Source organism: Centroberyx gerrardi, chromosome 23 (assembly GCF_048128805.1).
Source record: "Centroberyx gerrardi isolate f3 chromosome 23, fCenGer3.hap1.cur.20231027, whole genome shotgun sequence".
Lineage (NCBI taxonomy): Eukaryota > Metazoa > Chordata > Actinopteri > Beryciformes > Berycidae > Centroberyx > Centroberyx gerrardi.
In genome coordinates, this window is record NC_136019.1 from 17,333,542 (window position 1) to 17,357,081 (window position 23,540).

Sequence of the window (23,540 nt, forward strand, 5' to 3'; positions counted from 1 at the left end):
TCATGTGCAGGGCAATACAACTCTTGATAGCATTCTTAGTATAGCCTTTCACTGTGAAGTTGATCAAATGCATTGCAGTGAACCTCTGCATGCTCACTCACATGCAAACCACACACATGCAAATCATCACTGTGCCAAAGCTAAGTTCTTCCTTGAAGTGCTAAATGCCAACTTTGCTCCATAGTGCAGTTGACCAAGCCTGTGTCCACTGAGTTTTCAACATCAGGTGAGTGTTTCTCAAATGAACATTAAAATCAAAATAAATGCAAGATTATAGCAAATTAAATTATTTGGAAAACAATAGCTGGTCAGTGGAGGAAGGTAAATGATTGTTTCAACAGTTGTCCCTGAAAATATAAGGGTTAAGAAGACTTACATTAACCCTACTTTCAGGTTCATGTGAAATTCCTGGAAAAAATGTGTTTTGATTAAGAGTAAACAGCTGTCATCCAGTGATAATACATGGTAGCCGTCTGAGTAAATGGTGTGAATACTGTAAAGGAGATTAAAATGAGCCATATCATGTTACAGCACAATTGAAGGAAGGAAAAGTATTGTACGAGCGAGCGTGCCGGGAGCTTTGTTCAGTTATTTGGGCTTGAAGTCAACTTTGAGAAGTGCAACGAAAGTAAGAAGAATCCCATGAGAAAAAAAAAAAATTCTGTGTTGTTTTCACATTTCAGGCCTTCCTTATTTGAGAGACGACCATGGCAACAAATGTGATCATCAACAGCCAGCAGCCTCATCAGGCTCCGTCTCTGATCGCTATCCATTCTAACCAGTGGAGCACCAGCATCTGTGGCTGCTTTGATGACTTACAAGTCTGTAAGTGTCCTTCTCTGCGGCTCCTCATTTGTTTTCATTGCACCTCAGTATCTGTTTGCCTTGCACTGGCACACGCAAATTCTGTCAAAGTGAGATCTGTGTGGGCTGGTTTTTAAACTCATTGGGCTATGACTAATTCAGATTATTTGCTAATACCTTTTTTTACCCATGTACAAGCTTTTGTATTTGCTGTTGATTGATTTAACACTAGGAAAAGGACAATGGATTTTCTAAGAGAAGGTCAACAAGCCATCAATTGAAAGAGGAGAAGATTGTACAGAAAGTAGAAGGTTATGGAGGAACATTTTGATATCTGAGATATTTTCATTCTAAAATGCAAAGCAGTAGTCAGTTGTCGGTAGTTTAGCTTTTCTAGTGTTAAAATCGTCAATTTAGAATGTACTAACGATTTGCCGTATTTTAGTGGAAGGTCTGCTTTGAAGAATTGAATGACTGTATGTGTTGGACAAAACAAAAGAATCCTTGTTACTGTATCGTGAGATAAAGCCCTTTATCAGTGCTCAATCATCTCAATCCCTGTTCCACTTTCCGCCTTATCAGGCTGCTTTGCCTACTGGTGCTTCCCTTGCTTCGCCTGCAGCACCACCTCAGAGTTTGGAGAGTGCTTCTGTCTCCCCCTGTTGGACGTGCTGTGGACCACCCTCCAGATGGGGTTAGTCCCATCATGCATCCCGCCTGTGTCCATGTCCATGAGGGTTGCTGTGCGTAGCCGCTACGGCATCCAGGTGAGTTTAGAGAAAGGAAGAATTTGGAAGTCTTTTTGACCTGTAAAGCAGTGATGTAGTGGTAAATAGGCAAACAACCACCAATATAAATGAAATAAATGTCAGAAAAGCATTAATTTATAGTTTGTCCCCTTAAAAAAACTATCCCATATCCTCATGTAACTTACATCAGTTTGATGCTACTTACAATAATGTATACTCTGCATTCTACATCACAAAGATTTATGTCAGCCTAAAAAGCTGGGTACACTTACGAAATTAAACAGCTTGGCAGAATCCAGATGAATTTAGGTGAGTTTACATTCCACCACGTCCCTTCTGTAGAGGGACTTGCATTCATTCCTTTTCGATTAGGCCTATTTATCAAAGTCATACGGTTTCTAGGAATAAGCATAAGTAGGCTCGCATTACTCTTTTTTTTTTCTCTTACAATGCTGTTATTTTATTTCTTCTCTATGTCTCTTTTCTCAGGGAGACATGGCAGGTGACTGTGTATACGCCACCTTCTGCAACATCTGCTCCTGGTGCCAGATGGCCAGGGAGATCAAGAGACGCAGCCAGACCCTCACTGTAATCAATGCCCAGCCCACTATGATGGCTGCCCAACCAATTATAGTGACCACCCAGCCAGGGGTCATCACCTCCCAGACGATGATCTCCTCACCTGCCACTCAGGGTGTCCTGACCTCCAGGATCATGTGACCTCTCACGCTCCCAAAATGTCACAAATTTATTGCCTAGGCCTCTGCATGTTATGTGTTATTATGCAATCTATTCAGTAGAAGCGGTATTCAGCTCATGAGTGTCAAACTTTAGTGAAAATGTGCTACTTCTGCCTCTATAAAGGGCTTCCCAGTGATGTAACGTACCTTCTGGCAGCCATATTGGAGATCCTCAGCTCTTGGGCAACAGTGGTTGTGAAAAGCTGTTTCTAAACATACTTGGCCATCTCAAAAGAATTCAATAGACATGGTTAATTTCTGTGCTGTTTTTGACTGGGAATTGATCATTTCACCACTGATACATCAATTTTGTGTTTAGATAATATCAGTTTGTTAGCTAGCTAACCATAGTATCTGTTCAGTTAAACATCACCATCTTGGTGTAAACACATCTGAGTAGAAGGTAGCATTAGTGGTGGCTGGTAGTTGCATATTAACACATATTAACATTGTTTGCTTTGCTAAATTAGCGTGCTGGCTAGTTAGCTAGCTAACAAAGCCAAACACCAGCTGTTTGTTCAGGTTAACTGAGCTGACTCTTCTCAAGCTCCAACTCAGAGTGTTTTGGTGTAGAGACCAAAGAGGGGTAAAGACAAGACAGTGTATTGTGTCACAGTAACCTATATTTGGAAACAAATCGACCAAATCAGACTATTCACTTTTACTTATCAGTGCTGGAAATGGGCCGGAACGCACCTCAACGGTGTCCTGGTAGTAGAATTCACAGGGGAATGGAGTTCCGCCTTAGAATAATCAGAACTTTGTTTATTTTTCTGAGTATGGAATTTATAAAGCAATTCTAAATTCAAACCAGATGAATAATTGACATTTTGCAATCTAGCTCAGAGGTACAACCAAAAATCTGGAAGAATTTTCTTACTGGCTGCAGCAATTGGCTGCAGCCAGTACAAGAGTGCCTGATACAAGAGGAACACACATAATATATACTTGCATAAGTCAAGAACAGATAGAAGCAGATAGAAAGTAGATTAACAGGTGTGTGTGTGTGTGTGTGTGTGTGTGTGTGTGGGTGTGTGTGTGTGTGTGTATGTGTGTGTGTATGTGTGAGTGAGTGTGTACCCATGCACATCACTGCACAGCCCAATAGGTGCTTTTATGAGAGATTTCAGATTCACTGCACAAAAAGTATTCAGAGAGATAGTGAATTTTCAGATACAGAGGTCAATGGGGTGAGCTTCATATCTGTCTAGTTGTAAAGTTCACAGTGATGTGGCAGAAGTCAAACAGGGCAAAATGCATAAAGCCTTTTACAGAAGTAGGGACGGTCTGTGAAGAGTTTTCTTTTTGATATAGAAATATTGGTTTTCTGTATGATGATACCTGGGATCTCCATGTAGGGTCCCCCCAGAAAATCTGGCCATTTCCAGCACTGTTTGTAACAAATGAATTGCCCTACACACACACCTCAACACCTTTTTTCAGGTATGTCTCTTTCTAGCCTGGTTGTTATATATTTAGTCATTATATGTGCCGAGCCAATTCTCCAATGGACCTCCACGACTAACGTGATTGCTAGGAGATGTGTGAGGCAACTGCAAAGCCGCTATACATACAAACTGGAGAAACTGAAATTTCTGTAACATTCGATGTCATTTCAATATATACATGCTACAGCTATTTAGTATTTAAACCTATGCAATTTATTGTGTGTGTGGTGTGTTTGTGTCAAAGCTCAGTGATGTACAGCACTGGTAAATGCATGAATATATGGTCTCTAGAGCCACTCCAGTCATGACTACTGAATGTGAAGCAGGGTGGCCTCCTCCCTGCGGTCCACTGTTACTTTGAGGTTCTGTTGTTCCACAGCCTGGGTTTACATAACTCCACAGAGGGAGAGGAGAGAGGAGGGGAAGGCTGCGGCTCGCTGATATGGCTGTTCAGCAGTGACTCGTGCTGTTATTGTAATCACCCCAGCTCACTTTATTTTCCCTCCACTGTGACCTTGCCGTTTCCTCCCTCCCTCGCTCCTTCCTTCTTTCCCTGCCACTCCCCTCCAATGCTCTTTGGCTACGTTCACACTGCAGCTGATGTTTTCCGATCAGTGTGAACGACAAAAAGCTGAATGGAGTCACATTTTTACATTTTCGATCTGTACCACGGACATCTGAGGCATGCAACCCGACATGTGACTTGTACTTGAATGCTGCAATTAGAATTTGTCAGTGAGTAAATCTATGTCATTCACAATTGTCATAATTTTAGCACCCACAGCAGCTTGGCTGAGCCAGTGTTAGCATGGAGGACAACGAGACACAACAATAGAAACAAAGCCAAATAGCCGACTTGATCGGTATTTGCGGAGACGCTTCAATTCAGTCAAAACTCAAAGGCACATACTGATACTGAAATGTGTTGTAAACAATTTGGAGTGAAATGGTTGACCCAAGAAAATGGGAAAGAAAAGCATAGGTGCAAAAATGGATCTGATCTGTCTATTGTTTTTGTTCCTCTGCACACCACTCTGTCTTTTCGACATCCCTGTCAGTTTATATTGGTATCAGATATGGGTTACATCATAGAATAGATATGACCAGTCATCCAAAAAAATCTGAAATGAGCAGCAATTCAGAATTGAGCATGAAGGCCTGTGGAGTGAATGCAGCCTGTCAGTCCTCGCTCACTCTTTCTTTCCTCTCCTTCCCTCTTCCCACAGCACAGTCAGTGCATAGTTTTGCATCATAGGACAAGTATAGTCTTGCATGCAACATTTTTACTTCAATCAATGAAATGTTCCTGTAGTCAGCTTAAACATAAACTGTCAGCACTTCTGATGTTTAGGCTTTTATTCAAGGTGGTTTTATCAAACAATGCAACAAGGTAATGAGACTAAACAATACACTAAGCGGGCAAAATATTAGGAACACCACCTATTTCCATACAGGAAATAGGTTTCCAAGCCATGAGACAATTTAGACATGGATCGGAAGGTGTTCCAAATATTTTAAACACTTTTGTACACAGAGTAACATATTCTACTATGATCCTATTATTATTTACTAGTGTGACCTTTTCTCTTAGTTACGCCACTTAGACCTGATTATGAGCTAGCCATAATCCTCAAACTGGACTTTGGTCCAGTACAGCAAGGCCTGTGTGTAAAAGCAAGCTATGTGGAAACACAAGAATGAACATAGTGTCTTGGTCTGTATGTTGCCCATATAGCACCTGGAATTCAAGCCCAACCTCGGGATTTTGACACAGATGACACAGAAGGAACAAGGTGAGACCGCGATTCACTCAATTTTTACCTAAACACCTTTTCAGAAACATTTTATGTCTTTCATGTACATTTATGTCTCACCACAAAAACAGTGTTAGAAAAAAGGTTTGGTTCAGTCTTTTGCTGGTATGTATTGAACATGTTGTCATTCTGAATTCTCCCCATTAACTTTCCCTAAAGAGTGAATCAGCCCTATGTGGGAGTCATTCCTCGAAATGGGTGCCTTTTGAACACAGTGATGTCTGTTTTTTCAAGTATCCATTTGCCATTAACATTCTATCAGAAAGAGGATGTTTGACTTGCGAAAAAACATATTAGTCCAACTTTTAACATTTTCTTACAAATTAATTGTCCCTCATTGTACCATAATAATATGTAAAACAATAGTAATTTACTAAAATGCCTTTTTACCTCATTAAAGTCATTACATTTGTGTTGAGCACCTTAAAATGTAATGGAAGTAACTGGTAATTTCTGGTAATAACACGTAACATATATAACACATACACAATAACACATTATAATGTGTAATTTCTCAGTTATCTGGTGATAACAAGTAATTATTAGTATGATAACAGTACTACATTAATGTAGTAAGTTGTGCAATCATTACTGAATACTTCAGTTCAGTAGGGTGATGAGGTAGCTACCACATCACCTCTTTAAACAGAGCATCTGACAGCTATAAACTGTATATATATATATATATATAAGCTGTATGTAGGCTTGGTCGGGAGACACCATGTACGAATAGAGTGTGCTAGCGCTTAGTAATTGAGTCATTATTGCATTTATTGTAGCCTTATTCAACTGATAGAAGGAGTAGTAGACAGTAGTAGTGTTTCTAATTGTAGTATTTTTCAAATTTACCAAAATGGTATATAGGCCTAGCTGCTCCTTGAATATTGTGGTTCTTCATTTTGTGACGCTGTTCCCAAAAGCATTACACATTGGTGAATTAAAATGCCACTGATATTGCAGCCAACCCTTGTATGAATATCATTGTAGATGTTTCTTGTCCATGGTTGTCCTTGGTTACAGTGTGAGAAATGGCATATTCATATTTCATAATCTCAGCACAAAAAACAGCATTTTTATAAGTAGAAATTCACCAAGGTCTTGTCTATAACAGACTGTAACTAGTTTTTCTTGCTTATTGAATGTTGCTTATTTATCATCATTTTCTGCTGTTTTTTAACTTTGCATTATGTATTGTACTTTGTCATGTATCTTTTCCTCCCACTATTACTACTTCTCTTTTATTCCTGTGAAGCACTTTGTAACTCTGTTTTTATAAGTGCTATATAAATTATTAGTTATTTCCACAGGGCATGCCGACCTTAATCATCTCTCTCTCTCCTCTGTGTGTGTGTATGTGTGTGTGTGTGTGTGTGTGTGTGTGTGTGTGTGTGTGTGTGTGTGTGTGTGTGTTGTATCATAACCATAATGCAGCTTACACTTTTCTATTGACTCTAATGACTTTGCATTGTTACACCAATGATAAGAACTTTTCTCTGGAACAATATTCTCTATGCTACAAAATATAGGCCTACCACTATTGTGAGATAACTTAACCTTGGCTGCAATAGGAAATAAGTTCCACTGTGTGTTATGTAACACTATAGCAACACATCTGGTACCATTCAACAATCACTAGCTAATAAGGTGGCTAATAAGCTAGCTCCCTGGCTGAATTTAGACTGTTAGCACAAAAGAAGAGGAGGAGAACCAAATTGAAAGGATGGTAAAACAAAAGGGTGGTGCGTTCAACAAACAGCATACCATGTCAGAAAAACAGCTTCATAACATATTTTCATGGCTAAGTGAAAGCCCAGTACAGGATTATGGGATTGTTTTTTTTAAATGACATAAGCATTACATGAGCACGAGGTGAGCTGACATAAGGGTTAAATTCATGTTATGTAGCTATTATAAAGCTCTTATTCAGGCATTACGAAGGTTATATTATGTACTTAATGTAAAGCGTTACTGTGTATTTACAAGTTTACAAATCAAATTAAATCTACCCCCTATCTGTTGTTTTGTTCTCTCCCAGGAAATGTCAAGCGCGATCCCTCTATTCCTGTTTGCACTCTGCTTCCTGACACACAGACCCACTTGTTGCGATGGCAGCAGGATTGTGGTAGTGCCCATCGATGGCAGCCACTGGATCAACATGGAGGTGCTCCTCAGAGAGCTGCACTCCAGAGGCCACAGCATCACTGTGCTACACTCTGCCAAGAGCTGGTACATCCGTAATAACTCTTCTTTCTATACTTCTGTTCATGTGCGCATGCTGGAGGATGAGGCGGATTTGGACTTCTACAATCACATGCTGCAAAGGGTTATGGAATGCCGCAAGTTGCCAAGTTTCACGCGCTCCTTCTGCCAACAGTTTGAGATCACGTCCATGCTGGACAAGGGCCATGATATCTGTGCCAGAGCAGCTGCCACAATGTTTGATGACCCTGTTTTTATGAAGATGCTGCAAGATGCCAAGTATGACTTAATGTTAACTGACCCTGGTCTGCCGATTGGGGTCCTTCTGGGTAGTTACCTTCAGCTGCCAATGGTCTTCAATGTGCGCTGGATCAATAATGGAGAAAGCCATTTCAGCATGGCTCCCTCTCCTCTCTCCTATGTCCCTGTGTCAGGTACAGAACTTCATGATCAGATGGACTTTCTGGAAAGGACAAAGAACATGTTGCATTACCTTTATAGTGTTTTTGAACAGTACGTTTACATTAATCCTGACTACTCAGATCTGCTGCAGCGCCACTTTCCCCCTGGAACTGATTTCCTCTCTATGCAGCGCTCAGCTGATATCTGGCTGGTGAGGGCGGACTTTGTCTTTGAGTTCCCCCGGCCCACCATGCCCAATGTGGTCTACATAGCGGGTTTCCAGTGCAGCAAGGCCCGGCCCCTCCCTGCTGAGCTGGAGGCCTTCATGCAGAGCTCCGGGGAGCATGGGGTGGTGGTGATGTCTCTGGGGACGTTGGTGTCGGCCTTGCCCAGGGAGGTCACAGAGGCCATCGCCGCAGCTTTTGCTCAGCTCCCTCAGAAGGTGGTGTGGAGGTACCCAGGTCAGAGGCCTTCATCCCTGGGGAACAACACCCTGCTGGTGAACTGGCTGCCTCAGAACGACCTCCTGGGACACCCCAAGACTCGTGCCTTTGTGGCCCATGGAGGCACCAACGGCGTGTATGAGGCCATCTACCACGGTGTTCCTGTTCTGGGCCTACCACTCCTCTTTGACCAGTTTGACAACCTAATCCGGCTGAAGGTGCGTGGAGCAGCACGGGTAGTGGAGGCCAGCTCACTCACCAGAGAGGACTTCCTGGGGGCCCTAAGGGACATCCTGGAGACTCCTTCCTACCGCCACAACATGCAGCGACTCTCCCGGCTGCACCATGACCGACCACTGTCCCCTATGGACACCGCCATCTTTTGGATTGAGTATGTTATCAGGAACAAAGGAGCAGCCCACCTGCGCTCTGCAGCTTTTAGCGTGCCCTGGTACTCCTACCATAGCCTGGATGTGGCAGTGCTGCTCGTGGCCCTCAGCGGGGCCTTTCTCTGGGCTTCAGTCTCTGTCTGTAGCCTGCTCTGCTGCCGGAGATGCAGGAGGAAGACGAAAGTTGAGTAAAAACTCAGAATGCTGCTTATTATTGTATTACAATTAAAACTTGAACATAAATATAACTGTTAATTTTGTAATAAGATATCCCAAAAATGACTCACAAAAATAAATCAGAGACTAATATACACATGTGGTGATAGTAAAAAAGCATTAGAAAGGTAGCACATCTACAGCATTAGAAACAATGTAATATCTCCATGAAATTCAATAAAACTGGTGGAAAATTCTGTTCAGTTGATTTGCCCACAGGGTAAACTTCACCTTGGATTATTCATCAAACCTCAGATTGGAGATATTTTTAAGGAAACACACAATGAGTGATTAGACCCTCCTCCCTTTGAAACCATGTTGTAAAAATACTGCCTAACACCCATTGTCTCAACATACCCATTCTTCCCCAAACAATTTCAATTGTGCAGGATTTTTTTATCTCCAGTGCCTGCGCAAAGTTCACTCCGGGTAAATTGCCCACATGCAATGTCCACAGAGAGGACTGTTTTAAAGGAATAGTTCACCCAAAAATGTAAATTCAGTCATCATGCCAGTTGAAACACCGGATGAAGTTTGTTAGTCCATAAAAGTCTAACAAAGTCTTCGGGGATCGATCTTTAGAGTTCCGAAAAGAGCAGAAAAAGAACAGAAAATATCCATAAAATTACTCCATACAGCTCTTGACTTTTTTTTTGGAGAACGATGCTACAAAGTTGTGTTGGCAAGGTCCAGGTGTGTTATATGGACTAACAAACTTCATGTTTTGGGTGAACTATTCTTTTAATGAGATCAATCTTTTTCAGCTGAGGAAAAATATTTTTTTGTGTAATCAATTTTAATAAATCCTTTTTTTGCAACCTATAGACTGATCTAATTTTATTCGAGAAAAATCAGTACAATTTGTGTCCAGTTCTATTGAACTCTATGTTTGTCTGCTCTTTCTTGTTTGGTCCTAATCTTGGGTTGTCAATCGCCTCTCCCACACACACACAAACACACACCCACACACACACACACACACACACACACACACACACACACGCACACACACACACACACACACACACACACACAAACAAGCAACAAATCAGGCATGCACACATATTTAACAAACTGGGTTGACATTTACCTCTGCCAACAGAGTTGGACAGGGGTTATGTTTTCAGCCCTGATAGAGAAAATTAAGAAATTAATAAATGCACATGAATGCGCCAGAATCAACTAAAATCTAATACAAGAATTACCCATTACAGCCTCAGTGACAGGTTTTTCTTCTGGTGTATTAGAGAGTTTAATCAGTGAACCTTGTACTAGTGGAGTGGATGCTGTTGGGTGGCCCCTATGCTTGATTTGGTCCTCTAGGTGCTGTCATGGACCATTTAGTTTGAGGGGGGGCAGAAGGCACTGAGTTAGGTTGCTGTTGTTGGAAGCCAGATTGTAGTTTGTGTTTTTGTCTACAGTCTTTTGCCCAGTGGCCTGTTTTGGCACAGCAGTGACATTTGTCTTGACGACGGTCGCATTGGTTTGGACATTGTTGTTGACCTTTTGTTTGTTGTTTTTGGTAGCCTGGTTGGGCAACATAGAGGACTTGCATGGTTTTTCAGAAAGACCTGCTTGGTCAAGATTAGCTTTTAATTTTAAAATCTTGGAGAGATGATGTGTGCCATGTGGGGAGGGTGGCTCGAGATTTAAGGGTGGAGCCCATGTAAGAGGGAGCTGATGTACAGTGGGTGAGAACGTTCTCGTTAGAGTTCTATACCAGTGTTATCAGCCCACACCAAATCAAACATTTCTACGAATGCAGCAATAAACTGTTTAATGATTTTTCAATCTACCTTTGCCTTTTCTTCACCTTCCTTGGCATTTTGTCTTTTCTCACATTTTTTTTCTTTTCACATTTCTCTCTCTGTTTGTCTGTTAGCAGGATAACTCCAAAAGTTAGGAACGGATTTGCATGAAACTTTGGGGAAAGTTTGGTCATGGTGCAAGGAAGAACTGATTAACTTTTCACACCGATTGGCCAAAGGGGTGTGTGGCAGTGGGCGTGGCTTCTCATAAAAACGCATATAACTTCAGAACGGATTCATGCAACACCATCAAACTTGATGTGTCTCTCAGCAGACATAAGAAGAAGCAAACCCTCCATTATTGGCCCAATCAAACAACATGGGAGCACTGTAGAGCTCATTACCGGTTTACACATAACCACCCTGACATTTTTTCCCAAACTTGGTACAGTGGCAGAAGGGCAGCCCTAATAGAAACTGAATAGATATAGAGCTGATTGGCCAGATGGTGTTGTGATAATAGGCTAAAATGCTTAAAAGTGGCTAGAATTTGAATAGGCATATCTCCTGTCCCATTTCAGGTCCAGTCATGAAAATATTAAACAAGTTGGTAATGTGGCATGGAAGAAATTATTAACTTCTGGTGAAAATCTGATATGTGGAATTAGCATATGTTGACAGTCATATAGCGTTGGCGGAGGTATGTGCTGTTTAGGTGAGTGCCATCTAGTCTTTAATGAAACATCTCACAATGCAACAGAGGGAGAAAAATAAATAAAAACACATTTAAAACTCGATAACTTCAGCATCGACCCACACATGTGCACATACATTCCCACACATATGCACACACACGCGCGCGCGCGCACACACGCATGTACAACAACATCAACATATTTAACAAGTTGGGCGGGACAGGCAGTAAAGATTGAATTTCTCATTCACTTATAGAAAATAACACACCTAAAACTGCTAAATGAAAACAAAGAATAAAATGTGTGTAGTGAAATAATGTGCATAATCATGTTTGATGTTAAAAGACGGTTTAGTAAAGGGTTAATGTGTTAAATGGCACGTGGCCAGAATGATCTGTAGGGCATTAGTGGTCACTCTTCATCAGTTCCTCCCCTCACAACAGCCCCTGTCCTTCTCAGTCATCCTGTCCTGTACTGGAGATAGAGAGCGAGAGTTATAGAGAGAGAGAGAGAGAGAGAGAGAGAGAGAGAGAGAGAGAGAGAGAGAGAGAGAGAGAGAGAGAGCGGTGTTTTTGTTCTGGGGTAGAAAGGCGTTCTCCTGCCTCAGGATGTTGCCTTTAAAACTGAAGAAGTGGGTTTCCTGTGGAGGAAACGATCACAGAATAGACAAGGCCTGGTTAAGACGCCGTGTTCCCAACGTGACAACACTTCTCAGGCACAGGTCAGCCAGCTGCAGAGCGGGGAGCGCAGTTTTCTGGAACAAACTCTCTATCCATTTCAGAGCCGTGAGAGGTGAGTGAAAAAACTTGGAGATAGTTTGCTTGACTGTGGTTTAAAAGGCTTAGTTTCTCATGCACCTGTTGATATTCCAGCTATGTGATGCTCAGAACTGAAGATACTTTTTTTATGCTATCAGCTTTCCAGGTGTTTGACTTCTCTGATGGATCCTGGATCATTTGAAGACCAGTTGACTGACAGCACAAAAGCTGAACCTTACCTTTCCCACAGCAGCCAGCATTTATGAATATTACACTATGGATAAATTGCGAGTAGTAGACTAATGTACCTGAAAACACCTATTGACACTTCATTTTTTCTTTTGCTTGTGTGAATGAATGGGCATTCCCACACCATCTGTGAGTATCAGCTCTTGTCTGAGTGAAGTCAATTTTGGATTCCCATGTAAGGTGTTTGACCAGCAGAGACATGTCCAATGACAGCTGCAACCTCCCCTTGGACACCGATACAGTTGGCCTGACCTACATCTACGGCCTGATCTTCTCATTGGGTCTCCCCAGCAACCTTTTGTCTCTCTGGGGATTGTACCAACTGGGACGCTCGGGCGGGGGTGGCTGCCAGCTGGTCTACATCCTCAACCTGCTGCTGTCCGACCTCCTCCAGCTGCTCACCCTGCCGCTGTGGATCCTCTACCTCCAGGGTGAGCACCGCTGGCCTTACGGCCGGCCGGCCTGCGAGCTGGTGGGCTACGTGTTTTACGTCAACGTCTATGCCAGCGTCATGTTCCTGTGCCTGATAGCGCTGGACCGCTGCCTGGCCATCGTGTACCCGCTGAGCAGCCGTGGGGTGCGGACCGTGCGGGTGGCGGCAGTGTCGGGAGTGGCAGTGTGGACCCTCACCTTCCTGTTCTGCCTGTGTGGGCTGCTGCCCTCGGTGTTTGACTCCGACAGGCTGCTGTGTCTGGAGCAGTACCCCGTCAGCCCCAGATACGCCCACTTCAAGATCGCCACCGTGGCCCTCGGCTTCCTGCTGCCCTGTGCCATACTGGGGTGAGTTCACCCCAAGTTCCCCAGTTAGGCTATTCTAGGCTATTCTACTCTATTTTGTTCTGCTCTATTACATAGAATATTGTGTTGTGTCTCCATGATGGTCCTGTGTTCAAACTTTTATTCTCCAATGCACCACACTTTCTTTCATGTCTAACTGATGTAAGTGATCCAGTGTTTCCCCTATATTTATTCAGCAGTGTTCAAAGGGGAGGGACACGACTGCAAGAACATTTCCATCATTGATAGAAAATAATGTAAAATTAAATTAGAAGCAGGCAAACAATTTAGAAAATGTTTCCCTAGAACAACAATTTTAGAGTTGCAACTTGCAGCGGAAACAAAATTTGGACTAAAACTGTGTGCATGGAACCAAAAGCAAAATTACTCCTAGCACTGCGACAAGAAATATAGCATTACTGTTTCCAACTACACTGAATTTACAAAATATTGTACAATTTTGAGTTGCAGCCCCTTTTGTACAATCCACACTTTAGTTGTCCCTTCTCTAACTCGTCTGCTTCTCTTTATCTACATCTCCTCCTTTGTGACCGGTAGAGATTTAATAAGGGGAATCAATAAGGGATAATGGCTTTCATCTGGATTCACCTCATCAGTGTACTTAAAAGTCTTCCTAATATTTTGTACATTCAGTGTATAACACACCATGTTCTCTTCTGCATTTCTGCTTCCTCCCCTCAGCTACACCTCGGCCCACATTGGGGTGACGCTCCAACGATCGCCCTCTGTCTCCGACCACGAGCGACACAAAATCGTGGGCATCCTGGTCGTCATCACCGTCAACTTCATCGTGGTCTTTGGACCCTACCACCTGGTGGGGGGTTACAGGTTCGTGTCCTTGCTGCTGACCGACGAGCCGTGTGGACTGGAGCGTTCCATTTTCCTTACCTACCGACTGTGCTACGGCCTGACCAGCCTCAACACCCTGCTGGATCCACTCTTCTACATCTTCCTGTGCCCCGACGCCCGGCTGGAGCTGCGGAGGTCCCTGCCCTGCGTGGGAAAGGGGCACAGCACCCGTAAACCGGTCACCCTCAACCCCAGAGCTCACAAAGACACCCAGGGGGAGACTGTGACTGGAAGAGACCTTCAAGGAATATGAGTTGGTTATAACTGAGGGAGAGGGAGAGCAAGAGCAAGAAAGGCTGTTTTTCAGTCACATCTTCTTTTGAACTCTTTGCTCATGGAACAGACTCCCCTTGTTATTCAATCATAGCGAAAGAGATGCAATTGTGCCACCCAGTGGAAATGTATGTGTGTAGCAGAGTTTCCCCTAACATTGAATAGATGGGATGCCTCAAAGAGCCACCATCCCACCTAAAAGAATTTCATTAGTCTGGGGTTTTCGATGGAGAGTTTTAGTATCCCATCTAAATGCTGTTTCAGCAGCTTTTCCACCCTGACAAGAATACAGTTCTCAGAGAAACACTGGTGTCTACCATACAGAACACAATAAAGGGATAGAGACTTGAACTGTTACAATACACTCAAAATAGTTCCCAAAAATATGAAAATCTCTTGTTTCATATATAACAAAAATGCACTCTTTTGTGATTGTGTCTGGCATAATACCCATTGCTGCTTCAAGGTAGAGATGTTCAGTGCACAGCCATCATATAGATACAACCTGGAATTTATTTGACCATCTATCTACTAAATTTGGGGGTATGTTCAGATATGTTTTTGAAGAGTTTGACCAGTATATGGAATGTGTGTTTTTATTTTTAGAAAACTTTACCTATCATTTTTAACTCAAATACACTTACGTTTCACTCTAATGTTTACAAAGATTACAAACTCATGTTTAATCTCATGTTTTGCTGTTACATACTGTACATCTGTCCTCAGGGTTGTAGTACTTTTCTGAGACCACTTTTCTGATGTCTAGGACTTGTCTTGGTCTCAGCCATTATTATAACATTTTCAAAGATATGTTTCTCTCTACCTGATCAGTCTTTGTTTATTTTCTCCCCAGCACTACACACAACTACAGGATTACACCTGTGTATAGTATGTAATAGTCCTCAAACTTCTATGCATTGATTAGTCAAATCCAAGCATTAATTAGTTGGATGTTGAAAGGTATAGTACAGAGCTCCAGCAGATAGATCTACATCTCTGTTGATCCTTAATAAGCTCCTTAAGCATTATTTAAACATTTCAAAAGACATGTACACTGTTTTATTTTGCTGTTGAATAGGACTCATATTTGCTCTGGTCTCGATCTTGACTTGGTCTCGACCCCTTTGGACTCAAAATCGACTAGACCTTGTCTTGGAATTGACTTGCAGCTGACTAAGGTGGTCTTGACTACAGCCCTGTCTCTCCTTCCATTTCAAAAGCTCAGTCAATTTCTAAAATAAAAATTATTCACTATGTAAACACAGCCAGTAGTGAGGTGACAGCATTTTATCTGAATGTCCATACTGCAACTTTAGAGTGGGCCTTTCAACTGCCTACCAGCAACAAGAAGTTTTTTTTTTAACTTTGTTTATTTGTGTTACTGTTTTCATAATAAGAAAACAATTGGCACTTAAAAAAAGGTACAGACATTACATAAATGGACATCACAGCTTTAGAATCACATCTTGATTGGTACATTCAAGCAGGTGTGTAGTAGAAAATACAACACGTCTATTTTCTCCTGTCTGCACAATGGGTGGAATCGTAAAGACAGCAACAACATCCTCCATGTCAAGATTTTAATGATATGATGTTTGCATCAGTTCATACAACCCAGATAATGTCTGCTGAGACACATCTGTGGTTTAAACTCTTATCAAGCAATACATCTGGTTCAAACCCCTGAGTGAATTTGTGTACATCTTAAATGAACAAATACACATCCATCAAGCATCACAGCCAAGGTAACAATGTGGTACAGTGTGTTGCACTACAGTCATCAATTTATCAGTTCCTACAGTCAAGTTACAAATTTTCAGGTAAATACCTGCATACTAAGTACAACCTCAGTGTGAATATTCAGAACATAATGCTGACTAAATCTTCTTGGGAAAATAACATTTATGCTGTGGTGATCTGAGACAGGTAAGCACAATAGCGTTGTAAATAAATGGTTGTACTGGGACACTTGGAAGACATTTTCAGCTCAGTAGACCACAGCAGAGCGGGGACGTCCTTGCTCCTGCTCTTCCTCTGCTCTCAGGCTCGAGGTGGGGAGGGACGGCCTCCCCTTCAGCATGACCTCGCTGGTACTGATAGAGGAGCGAGCGGTGCTGCGGCGCCGGGCCAGATCCCCAAGATCCTCCGCCAGGACACTCTCCATCACCGCACCCAGAGACTGTCTTATCTTACTGCACAGGTCTGGACAGCTGAACACATACAGGATGGGGTTGAGAACGCTGTTAAGGAAGGCGATGCTCGCTGCAATAGGCAGGGCGCGGGCTACAGACCCCTGTAAGGGCGACCGATCAGGGACTAGCACCTCCATAACACTGAAGAGGTGGTACGGAGCCCAGCAGACCACAAAGCTCACAACCACAGCCACCACAAGCCTTACAAAACGGAAAGGGCGGCGGCACCCTCGGCGTGCCAAACTGACAGAAACGGCCGCATAGCTGGTGATGATGACCATCAGGGGGATCAGGAAGGCTAGAAACAGCTTCATGAGGGCCATGGCCTCCTGGCGCTGCTCGCACACAGACGCCAGGTCAAAGCTTCCACGAGGAAGGAATCGAGCGTAATTGTAGTAACACTGGACCTTCCCGCTGCGTTGATCAATGGTATCACGGAACAGGTAGAAGGGGATGGTGCAGAGCAGAGCCAGGACCCAGATCAGCCCACATACCTTCCCCACCAGCCGGACGTTCCTGTGGTTCTGGGCCCAGACGGGTCTCAGCACCACCAGGCAGCGGTCCAGAGAGATGGCCGCCAGCAGGAAGCCGCTGACAAACATGTTGAGGAAGAAGATGGAGGAGTGGAGGCGGCAGAAGGTCGTGCCCAAGGTCCAGGTGCCACCACGGGCCATGAAGAGGGTGAAGAAGGGCAGGGAGGCAGTGGCCAACAGGTCGGAGGCCGCAAGGTTGAGGATCCAGACGCTGATGACGGAGCGGCGGATATGGAAGCCCACCACTCCCAGGATGAGGATGTTCTCCAGGATGCCAATTGAAGAGACCAAGCCATGGAGGCACACTGTAAACCCACCCAAGGCACTGATCTTGGCTGTGGAGTTGGACGGCACACCGCTGAAATTGGCCATCCTCTGGATGAGAGGACAGTAGACAGGGCTGGAGGCTGTCATCTTGAGGGAAAAAGTCCTGATGCCCTGCTCAGTTGATGATATGTCCTTTAACTTAACCTTTCGCTGCACACTGCTGAGATCTACAACAGAAATGATGTGAAATTACACCTAGGCAATTTTCAATTTCAAGAGGCAACATCAGTCCAAAAAGAACAAGAGCATTTTTAAATGGAATAATTTTAGAAATGTGGAGAGAAAATTATTTCTATTAAAATGTCTCTAGTTACAAGATGGTGGCAGGGCTCAGTGGTGAAAAGTGAAGGTTTTGGTCATCAATCACATATCTTAATCAGCTGTGGTTACAGATGATTAAAAAGGCCTATGATTCAGAAGCTTATGTTATCTCCTTCAATAACCATACATTTAATTTTGAGATTAGGGCATTTATGGCTATTGAGTTCAGTATTCTCACCACTAAAGCATTACTTCAGTTTGCCATGTTTGCAAGCATAGACATCACCAGGCTCTTTTAGATAGGCTTCCATTCCCTTCTGAATTTGTTTGACTCCCCTACAAATATTTTTGTCCAAAACATTATGGATGTTTTAATAGCAAGATGAAGTTTGATCATTTTTTGCATAGAAAATGACTATGAGCTTCACTGTGGCCAGCGGACACCGCAGCCTCTGCCTGAAACGTGATACATGGTGATGTCCAATAAGGGAAGTGAAACAGGCGGCAGCTAACTTGTTCAAATGTATGTTCATGACATTTAAAATGCATTATTTGAAATTTGTGATTATCCTAATGCTATGATTACAGTTCATTTTTTTTTTAGCACAGGCTAGTTAGGCTTCTCAGCGGGGGTACATTTTCAGATGCTTCACAAACACAATGTAGCTATATTAGAACAAGAAAAAGACAGAGGCGAGATGAACATAAGTGAGTCATTTCTGCAGTGCTCACACTGAATAAACTTTGACTTTCTGGATGCTGGAGCTGTTTTCTAGGCAGAGATCAGAGCAATTATAGAAAGAAAGGCCTGTCTGTAAGTAGGCAGCAGAGCAATACGAAGTAAACCACAGACAATTGAGACAATAAACTGACTGTCAATCCAGATGAGCTGAACTGCTCTCTAGGAAATCTCTGGTGCCAATGCGATTGCGGTATGGATGAGAAAGGGATGTTAAGGTAAAAGTCAATTGACTGTTAATATTGACCACCACGATTTTACCTCAATCCATACAATAACTGCATAAGTTTCACTGACCAATGACTATCCATTTCTACCTACTCTGAAGAAATTACAAATATTGCGTTGTGAGAGTGGACCTTACTAGATTTCCATAAACAGATTATCCAGGTGGTCAAAGAGCTGAAACCCCATAAAGTTAAAATCTGACAATCCTCTCCGTCTCTCTGCAGCTCTACTGAAGGGCTGTTTGTTATCTCTGAAAGGGGAATTTGAGATTGCAGCATAGTCTTATCTATCTTTCACCTTTCCCACATCCTCTCTGCAATGCACTTGGAGCTCACTTAGCCCTTCTGAAGCTACAAAAACATCTCTAATATATGATTTCTAATTATAACTTGAAAGTGATTCATTAAGCATAACTCATAAAGTATGGCCTATTCTGTTAAGTAAATTAGTGCTCGGCTAGTGTTATGTAAGTGTTCGGGTTGGAAATTATGTGGCTGCCCAATATCTTTTTAAGCCACTGACACAGAGATTTGGAAAAAATACTAAAAATCTCCAGTGGATTTAGATGTTTATATTTGATGAAAACTATAATAATAAAAACAGACCACTAGAGTTTCCAGCCCTTTGTGGAAAAATAATTAGTTTGGCCCAATGATCCGTCATTTGCTAAGTATTGCACTGGTGGTGGGAACTCAAGCAAAAGCGCACAGATCTTACTGTTATTAGAGCAGGTGGAAAATCTGCCAGTGGAGTGAAAAAATTCCACCCAGAAGTGACATCATTATCATCAAATTATCTCCTGCCATTGGCAGATTTCTTTTTACCTCCAGCGCTACAGTGCAGACATATACTTGCAAAGATAGTACTTACTTGTTTCTTTGTTTGTGGCAGGTCCGATGAGGTAATTGTCGCGTTACTGTACTGTATATCACACAGTATTCAGCACCAGCCACACAGCATACATAATAGGAAGTCACAAACCTCAAAAGGAAGTTTAAAACATCCTCTCATAAGACAGAGCACTGGCATCTTCAAGAGGGCCCTCCTGGCTCAAACCAACCAAAGTTGATTGGACCTTTAAGAGTCAACGTACTAGTAGGGCCCCAAGGCTTTGGAGCGCACTGCTTAAGGAGAATATGCTGGCAAAATCACTTCTTTAAACAAATTCTACTGTCAGACTTTTATATAATTTGTTTTTACCTATTTTATAATTGTATTTGTGTGGGCTACACTGTCAAATCCATTCAATTTCCAGTTCAATTTTGTCTTTCTTGACTTCTTTTATATAAAATTTACTGTATATAAATTTTATATAAAATTCTCTGTCTCTAAGTGATTATGTTTCTATTACAAATGTGCACAAATCACTGTTTTTTTGCACCAGGAAGGTGTTTAAGAAGCTTTTTTGGACTTTGTTCAATACCATAACTGCCTTTGACATTACAGTGCAGTCCTACACTCAAATGTTTCAAATTATGGTTGTACAGCGGCAGTAGGTGCCACTTCGTCCTCACCCCAAAACCACATCCTCCACCTGATCTCCCACCCAGAAAAAAACAAACAGGCAGAATTTCAATATGTACCAAGTACTAATAACATACTTTTTTCAATCCTTTTTTTTATATATAATTTTTATAATCCTTTTATTATTATTATTTTTCACTTCATTTACTAGCATCAGTAAAATAACATCAAAAATTATTTCACTATGGCATTAAAGAATAGGATACAGATAACAAGAGAATAAATGGAGCATATTGAAATTAATACAATAGACAATTACAACAAAATAGAACATACTGAAGATAACACAACAAAAAGAACAGTGGAAATTAACACACAGTGTCTTTGTTATGGTAAAACAAAGCTCCTCTTGCTTTAAAATAATTTTCACTATGTTGATTTTTTAACAGATTTACAGGAGAGCAGATGATCACAGTTCACAGATCTATGAATTTAAAGCATATATGCAGGGTGTGCACACTTTACAGGAGTAGTAGCAATAGTAGTAGATGTTCAGGTATGCATCGTTAGCAGTTCACATTATCAGATAAACAGATGGAAGAGCATATATACAGAAATGTGTCCAAATGTGCCAAAGAGAATTGTCCCAGTTCTTGCAGTTCTAGACAATACTTGCCTCTCAAACAGTGTTGTTTGGCATAATGTTTTTTTGTCAGTAGCTAATTAGCCACCCCACTAAAATCCTTTCTATTGATTCATAGATTGTGGTAGTTCATTTTACACACTAGAAATGTTTTTCATAAGTTTTGAAAACCTTTTTTTCAGTGCAAGTTGAGGTGTGGCTATGCTTCTCTGCCTTAAATTGACCAGATTGCAGAGGACAACTAATGTGGGCATTATAATGTTGAAGACCTGAGGAGAAACCACAAGCAAAGCAGAAGTTGCCAAAAAATGAGGTAGGCCAAGTCACATGTTGTTGAAGCAGAAACCATTCTCTCATCAGATGTGTCCTGTCTGTGTCTTTTACATCAGTACCAACCATCATTGTTTGTAAAAACGCCAAGAATTTGGGTTCATTGTTATTTCTTTTTACCAAATGTGAAGATATCTTGATTTAACAGCTATCTGTCATTACAGAGCAGCTATGTCAATGTTCAGTTTTGACTGTGTTGTGTTCTGGGTTTACACTGACACCTGCTGGTCCATTGGGGTGTTGATACAAATGGTATTATTTGTAAATGGGCAACTTTCCAGCAACTGAACTATAGCGACACAGGGTCAACATTATTTTCAAATGCTTTCTGGCAATAGGATGTTCCTGTATGTGAAAGCCCATCAGAGTTGCCCAATATTGCCTGTTTGCAATTGTTTTTCACAATTGGCTGAGCATTTCTCAATATTGAGTTCACTTTTTCAAAACACTTCATGCAGTTAGCACACAGCGTTCATATGGACCAAACGATGAATGATTTTTCATTGCTTTGACACAAAATGCATTCAATGTGCCCAATTTTCAAAACCCATGAATACAATTCTCACTCAAAATCAGACATAACTCTACATAGCCTACTATTTTGGAAACTGTTAAATTTACAGTCAAAATCTAATTCTTTTCCTCATGGAGGTGGAAAGTTTATGATCACCATCCACATGATCAGACGTCCCTCCTAGATGTAATGAATGCTGGATTCCTGGATAAATGGGCAGAAGATTGCCGGGGATGGATCAGGCATGCAAAAAGATAATTTCTCCAATGTATTGCAAGAGAAGACAGAAGATGTGATGTTGATGAGAACACGAGGCCAAATGAAGAAGGCAGAGTAGACTAAAAATAAGTATGATTTGTGGTGATTTTTTATTTGTACATTGTAAATTTTTTAAGTGTTATTGTATTGGATTTTTTGTTTCCATTACGATTTTGTTTTGTGTATTTTGTAATCATGCAAAAAAAACAAAACCTATTATTCTGTGGTGTCAGCATATAGTACATGTAAAGCAAGAGATCCCATGCTGTTGTCTTCATTGTTGAGTGTGTGAGTGAATGAGTGAGAAAGAGTGAGAGTAAAAACCACAAAAGTCATAACTTCAGGATTTTCATTTGTTTGTCTTGAAATTCAATCTTACATGGCTCTGGGTAGGCTGATTAAATTTCATTACCCTTGGGCCAATGAACCCATTTAAAGACCAGTGAATAATTAAGAATGCATGGGCATCAACTGGAACTTTTTTTCTTTCTCTCAGTTAATTTTAAAGTTGATATACAGCAGAGGCGAGAATTTTGTCCAACAGTGACAATATATGGCTTTGGGAGCTGTTGATTTATATTGCGCTCACATACAGTACATACCAAATGTTTACAATACAAACATACAAACATTCATAATGCTGCAACTATTGTGAAATACCTAGTAACCTATTCCAACACCACAAGTAGCTCTTTAAGCAACATCACTCTCCACATCAACAGTACAGCAATATAAAACGGTTTGATCCAACATATCTCTCTCTCTCTCTCTCTCTCTCTCTCTCTCTCTCTCTCTCTCTCTCACACACACACACACACACACACACACACACACACACACTTGATTATTGGTCGCCTTATGACTCCATGTGTGCATATTTTTTGTGTGTCTTTTTGTGTTTGTATATTTACAGGGTGTGGATAACAAAGGTAACAGAAATATATATTTTTTAATATTACTGTAATATAACAGTATTGTTATTATAACATGATACTACCCAACTATGATTTGACGATGCACCAATACAACTTTTTCATGACAGATTCCATATACTAATCCAATGCTTAGTTTGTGTTTGGACAACAACTGATTGATTTGTAACTTTACTTTAAGGCATTATAAGGCATCATGAGCACATTATGTGAACATTATGAATGCATTATAACTGCATCATAAAATGATATAATCCATTTGTTAGATGGTGGTTGGTGTGTATGTGTATGTGTGTGTGTGTGTATGTGTTTACGTGTGTGCAAAACCTATATTTGATGCAGCTAATGAAGGGATACTGGTGCCTTTTGGGCTGAGTTGCCAAGTCTGTGCATCTGTAACCCCCTACCTCATCATTTGGAAAGAGATTTGCTTGCCCAGAGCTAATACAGACAAACACATGCACACGCATGCATGCACACACAAACAGGTATAAGATGTTAGATAAGAGAGTGAATATTCAGGGAATCAGCAGGGAGTAGGGGAG

General features: G+C 41.6%; 4 protein-coding genes across 7 annotated transcripts; 3 read left to right on the forward strand and 1 right to left on the reverse strand.

Annotated features, from left to right (window-relative positions):
- Window positions 1-182: 182 nt before the first annotated feature.
- On the forward strand, window positions 183-2,521 carry LOC139910344 (placenta-specific gene 8 protein-like). Of its 2 annotated transcripts, XM_071897610.2 has the most exons (4): window positions 183-226; window positions 684-825; window positions 1,387-1,571; window positions 2,043-2,521. In XM_071897610.2, exons 2-4 carry the CDS (start codon window positions 708-710, stop codon window positions 2,271-2,273), a joined length of 534 nt encoding a protein of 177 aa, XP_071753711.1. In that variant the 5' UTR covers window positions 183-226; window positions 684-707; the 3' UTR covers window positions 2,274-2,521. The 2 variants fall into 2 exon arrangements, with proteins under 2 accessions (XP_071753711.1, XP_078147974.1); XM_078291848.1 differs by lacking the exon at window positions 183-226 and having other exon boundaries at window positions 596-825.
- On the forward strand, window positions 2,378-9,989 carry ugt5g1 (UDP glucuronosyltransferase 5 family, polypeptide G1). 2 transcript variants are annotated; one of them, XM_071897609.2, is made up of 3 exons: window positions 2,378-2,426; window positions 2,613-4,476; window positions 7,591-9,989. In XM_071897609.2, the coding sequence occupies exon 3, from the start codon at window positions 7,594-7,596 to the stop codon at window positions 9,178-9,180; it is 1,587 nt and encodes a 528-aa protein (XP_071753710.2). In that variant the 5' UTR covers window positions 2,378-2,426; window positions 2,613-4,476; window positions 7,591-7,593; the 3' UTR covers window positions 9,181-9,989. The 2 variants fall into 2 exon arrangements, with proteins under 2 accessions (XP_071753710.2, XP_078147973.1); XM_078291847.1 differs by lacking the exon at window positions 2,378-2,426 and adding an exon at window positions 5,477-5,534 and having other exon boundaries at window positions 4,168-4,215.
- Window positions 9,990-12,309: 2,320 nt separating this feature from the next.
- On the forward strand, window positions 12,310-15,396 carry LOC139910353 (G-protein coupled receptor 4). The gene is made up of 3 exons (XM_071897621.2): window positions 12,310-12,439; window positions 12,564-13,434; window positions 14,134-15,396. Exons 2-3 carry the CDS (start codon window positions 12,854-12,856, stop codon window positions 14,552-14,554), a joined length of 1,002 nt encoding a protein of 333 aa, XP_071753722.1. The 5' UTR covers window positions 12,310-12,439; window positions 12,564-12,853; the 3' UTR covers window positions 14,555-15,396.
- A 557-nt stretch (window positions 15,397-15,953) lies between these two features.
- LOC139910351 (prostaglandin D2 receptor 2-like) lies at window positions 15,954-19,784 on the reverse strand. 2 transcript variants are annotated; one of them, XM_071897618.1, is made up of 2 exons: window positions 19,725-19,784; window positions 15,954-17,793 (listed from the first exon to the last, which is right to left on the reverse strand). In XM_071897618.1, the coding sequence occupies exon 2, from the start codon at window positions 17,711-17,713 to the stop codon at window positions 16,562-16,564; it is 1,152 nt and encodes a 383-aa protein (XP_071753719.1). In that variant the 5' UTR covers window positions 17,714-17,793; window positions 19,725-19,784; the 3' UTR covers window positions 15,954-16,561. The 2 variants fall into 2 exon arrangements, with proteins under 2 accessions (XP_071753719.1, XP_071753720.1); XM_071897619.1 differs by lacking the exon at window positions 19,725-19,784 and adding an exon at window positions 18,991-19,091.
- Between the last annotated feature and the right edge of the window lie 3,756 nt (window positions 19,785-23,540).

Excerpts from the sequence above, each read along its gene's own strand:
- LOC139910344 (XM_071897610.2), top strand. The coding sequence starts at position 708 with ATGGCAACAAATGTGATCATCAACAGCCAGCAGCCTCATCAGGCTCCG. Across the intron at positions 826-1,386 it reads CTTTGATGACTTACAAGTCT|GCTGCTTTGCCTACTGGTGC; the intron begins GTAAGTGTCCTT and ends CCGCCTTATCAG. Across the intron at positions 1,572-2,042 it reads GTAGCCGCTACGGCATCCAG|GGAGACATGGCAGGTGACTG; the intron begins GTGAGTTTAGAG and ends CTCTTTTCTCAG.
- ugt5g1 (XM_071897609.2), top strand. The coding sequence starts at position 7,594 with ATGTCAAGCGCGATCCCTCTATTCCTGTTTGCACTCTGCTTCCTGACA.
- LOC139910351 (XM_071897618.1), bottom strand. The coding sequence starts at position 17,713 with ATGACAGCCTCCAGCCCTGTCTACTGTCCTCTCATCCAGAGGATGGCC.
- LOC139910353 (XM_071897621.2), top strand. The coding sequence starts at position 12,854 with ATGTCCAATGACAGCTGCAACCTCCCCTTGGACACCGATACAGTTGGC. Across the intron at positions 13,435-14,133 it reads CTGCCCTGTGCCATACTGGG|CTACACCTCGGCCCACATTG; the intron begins GTGAGTTCACCC and ends TCCTCCCCTCAG.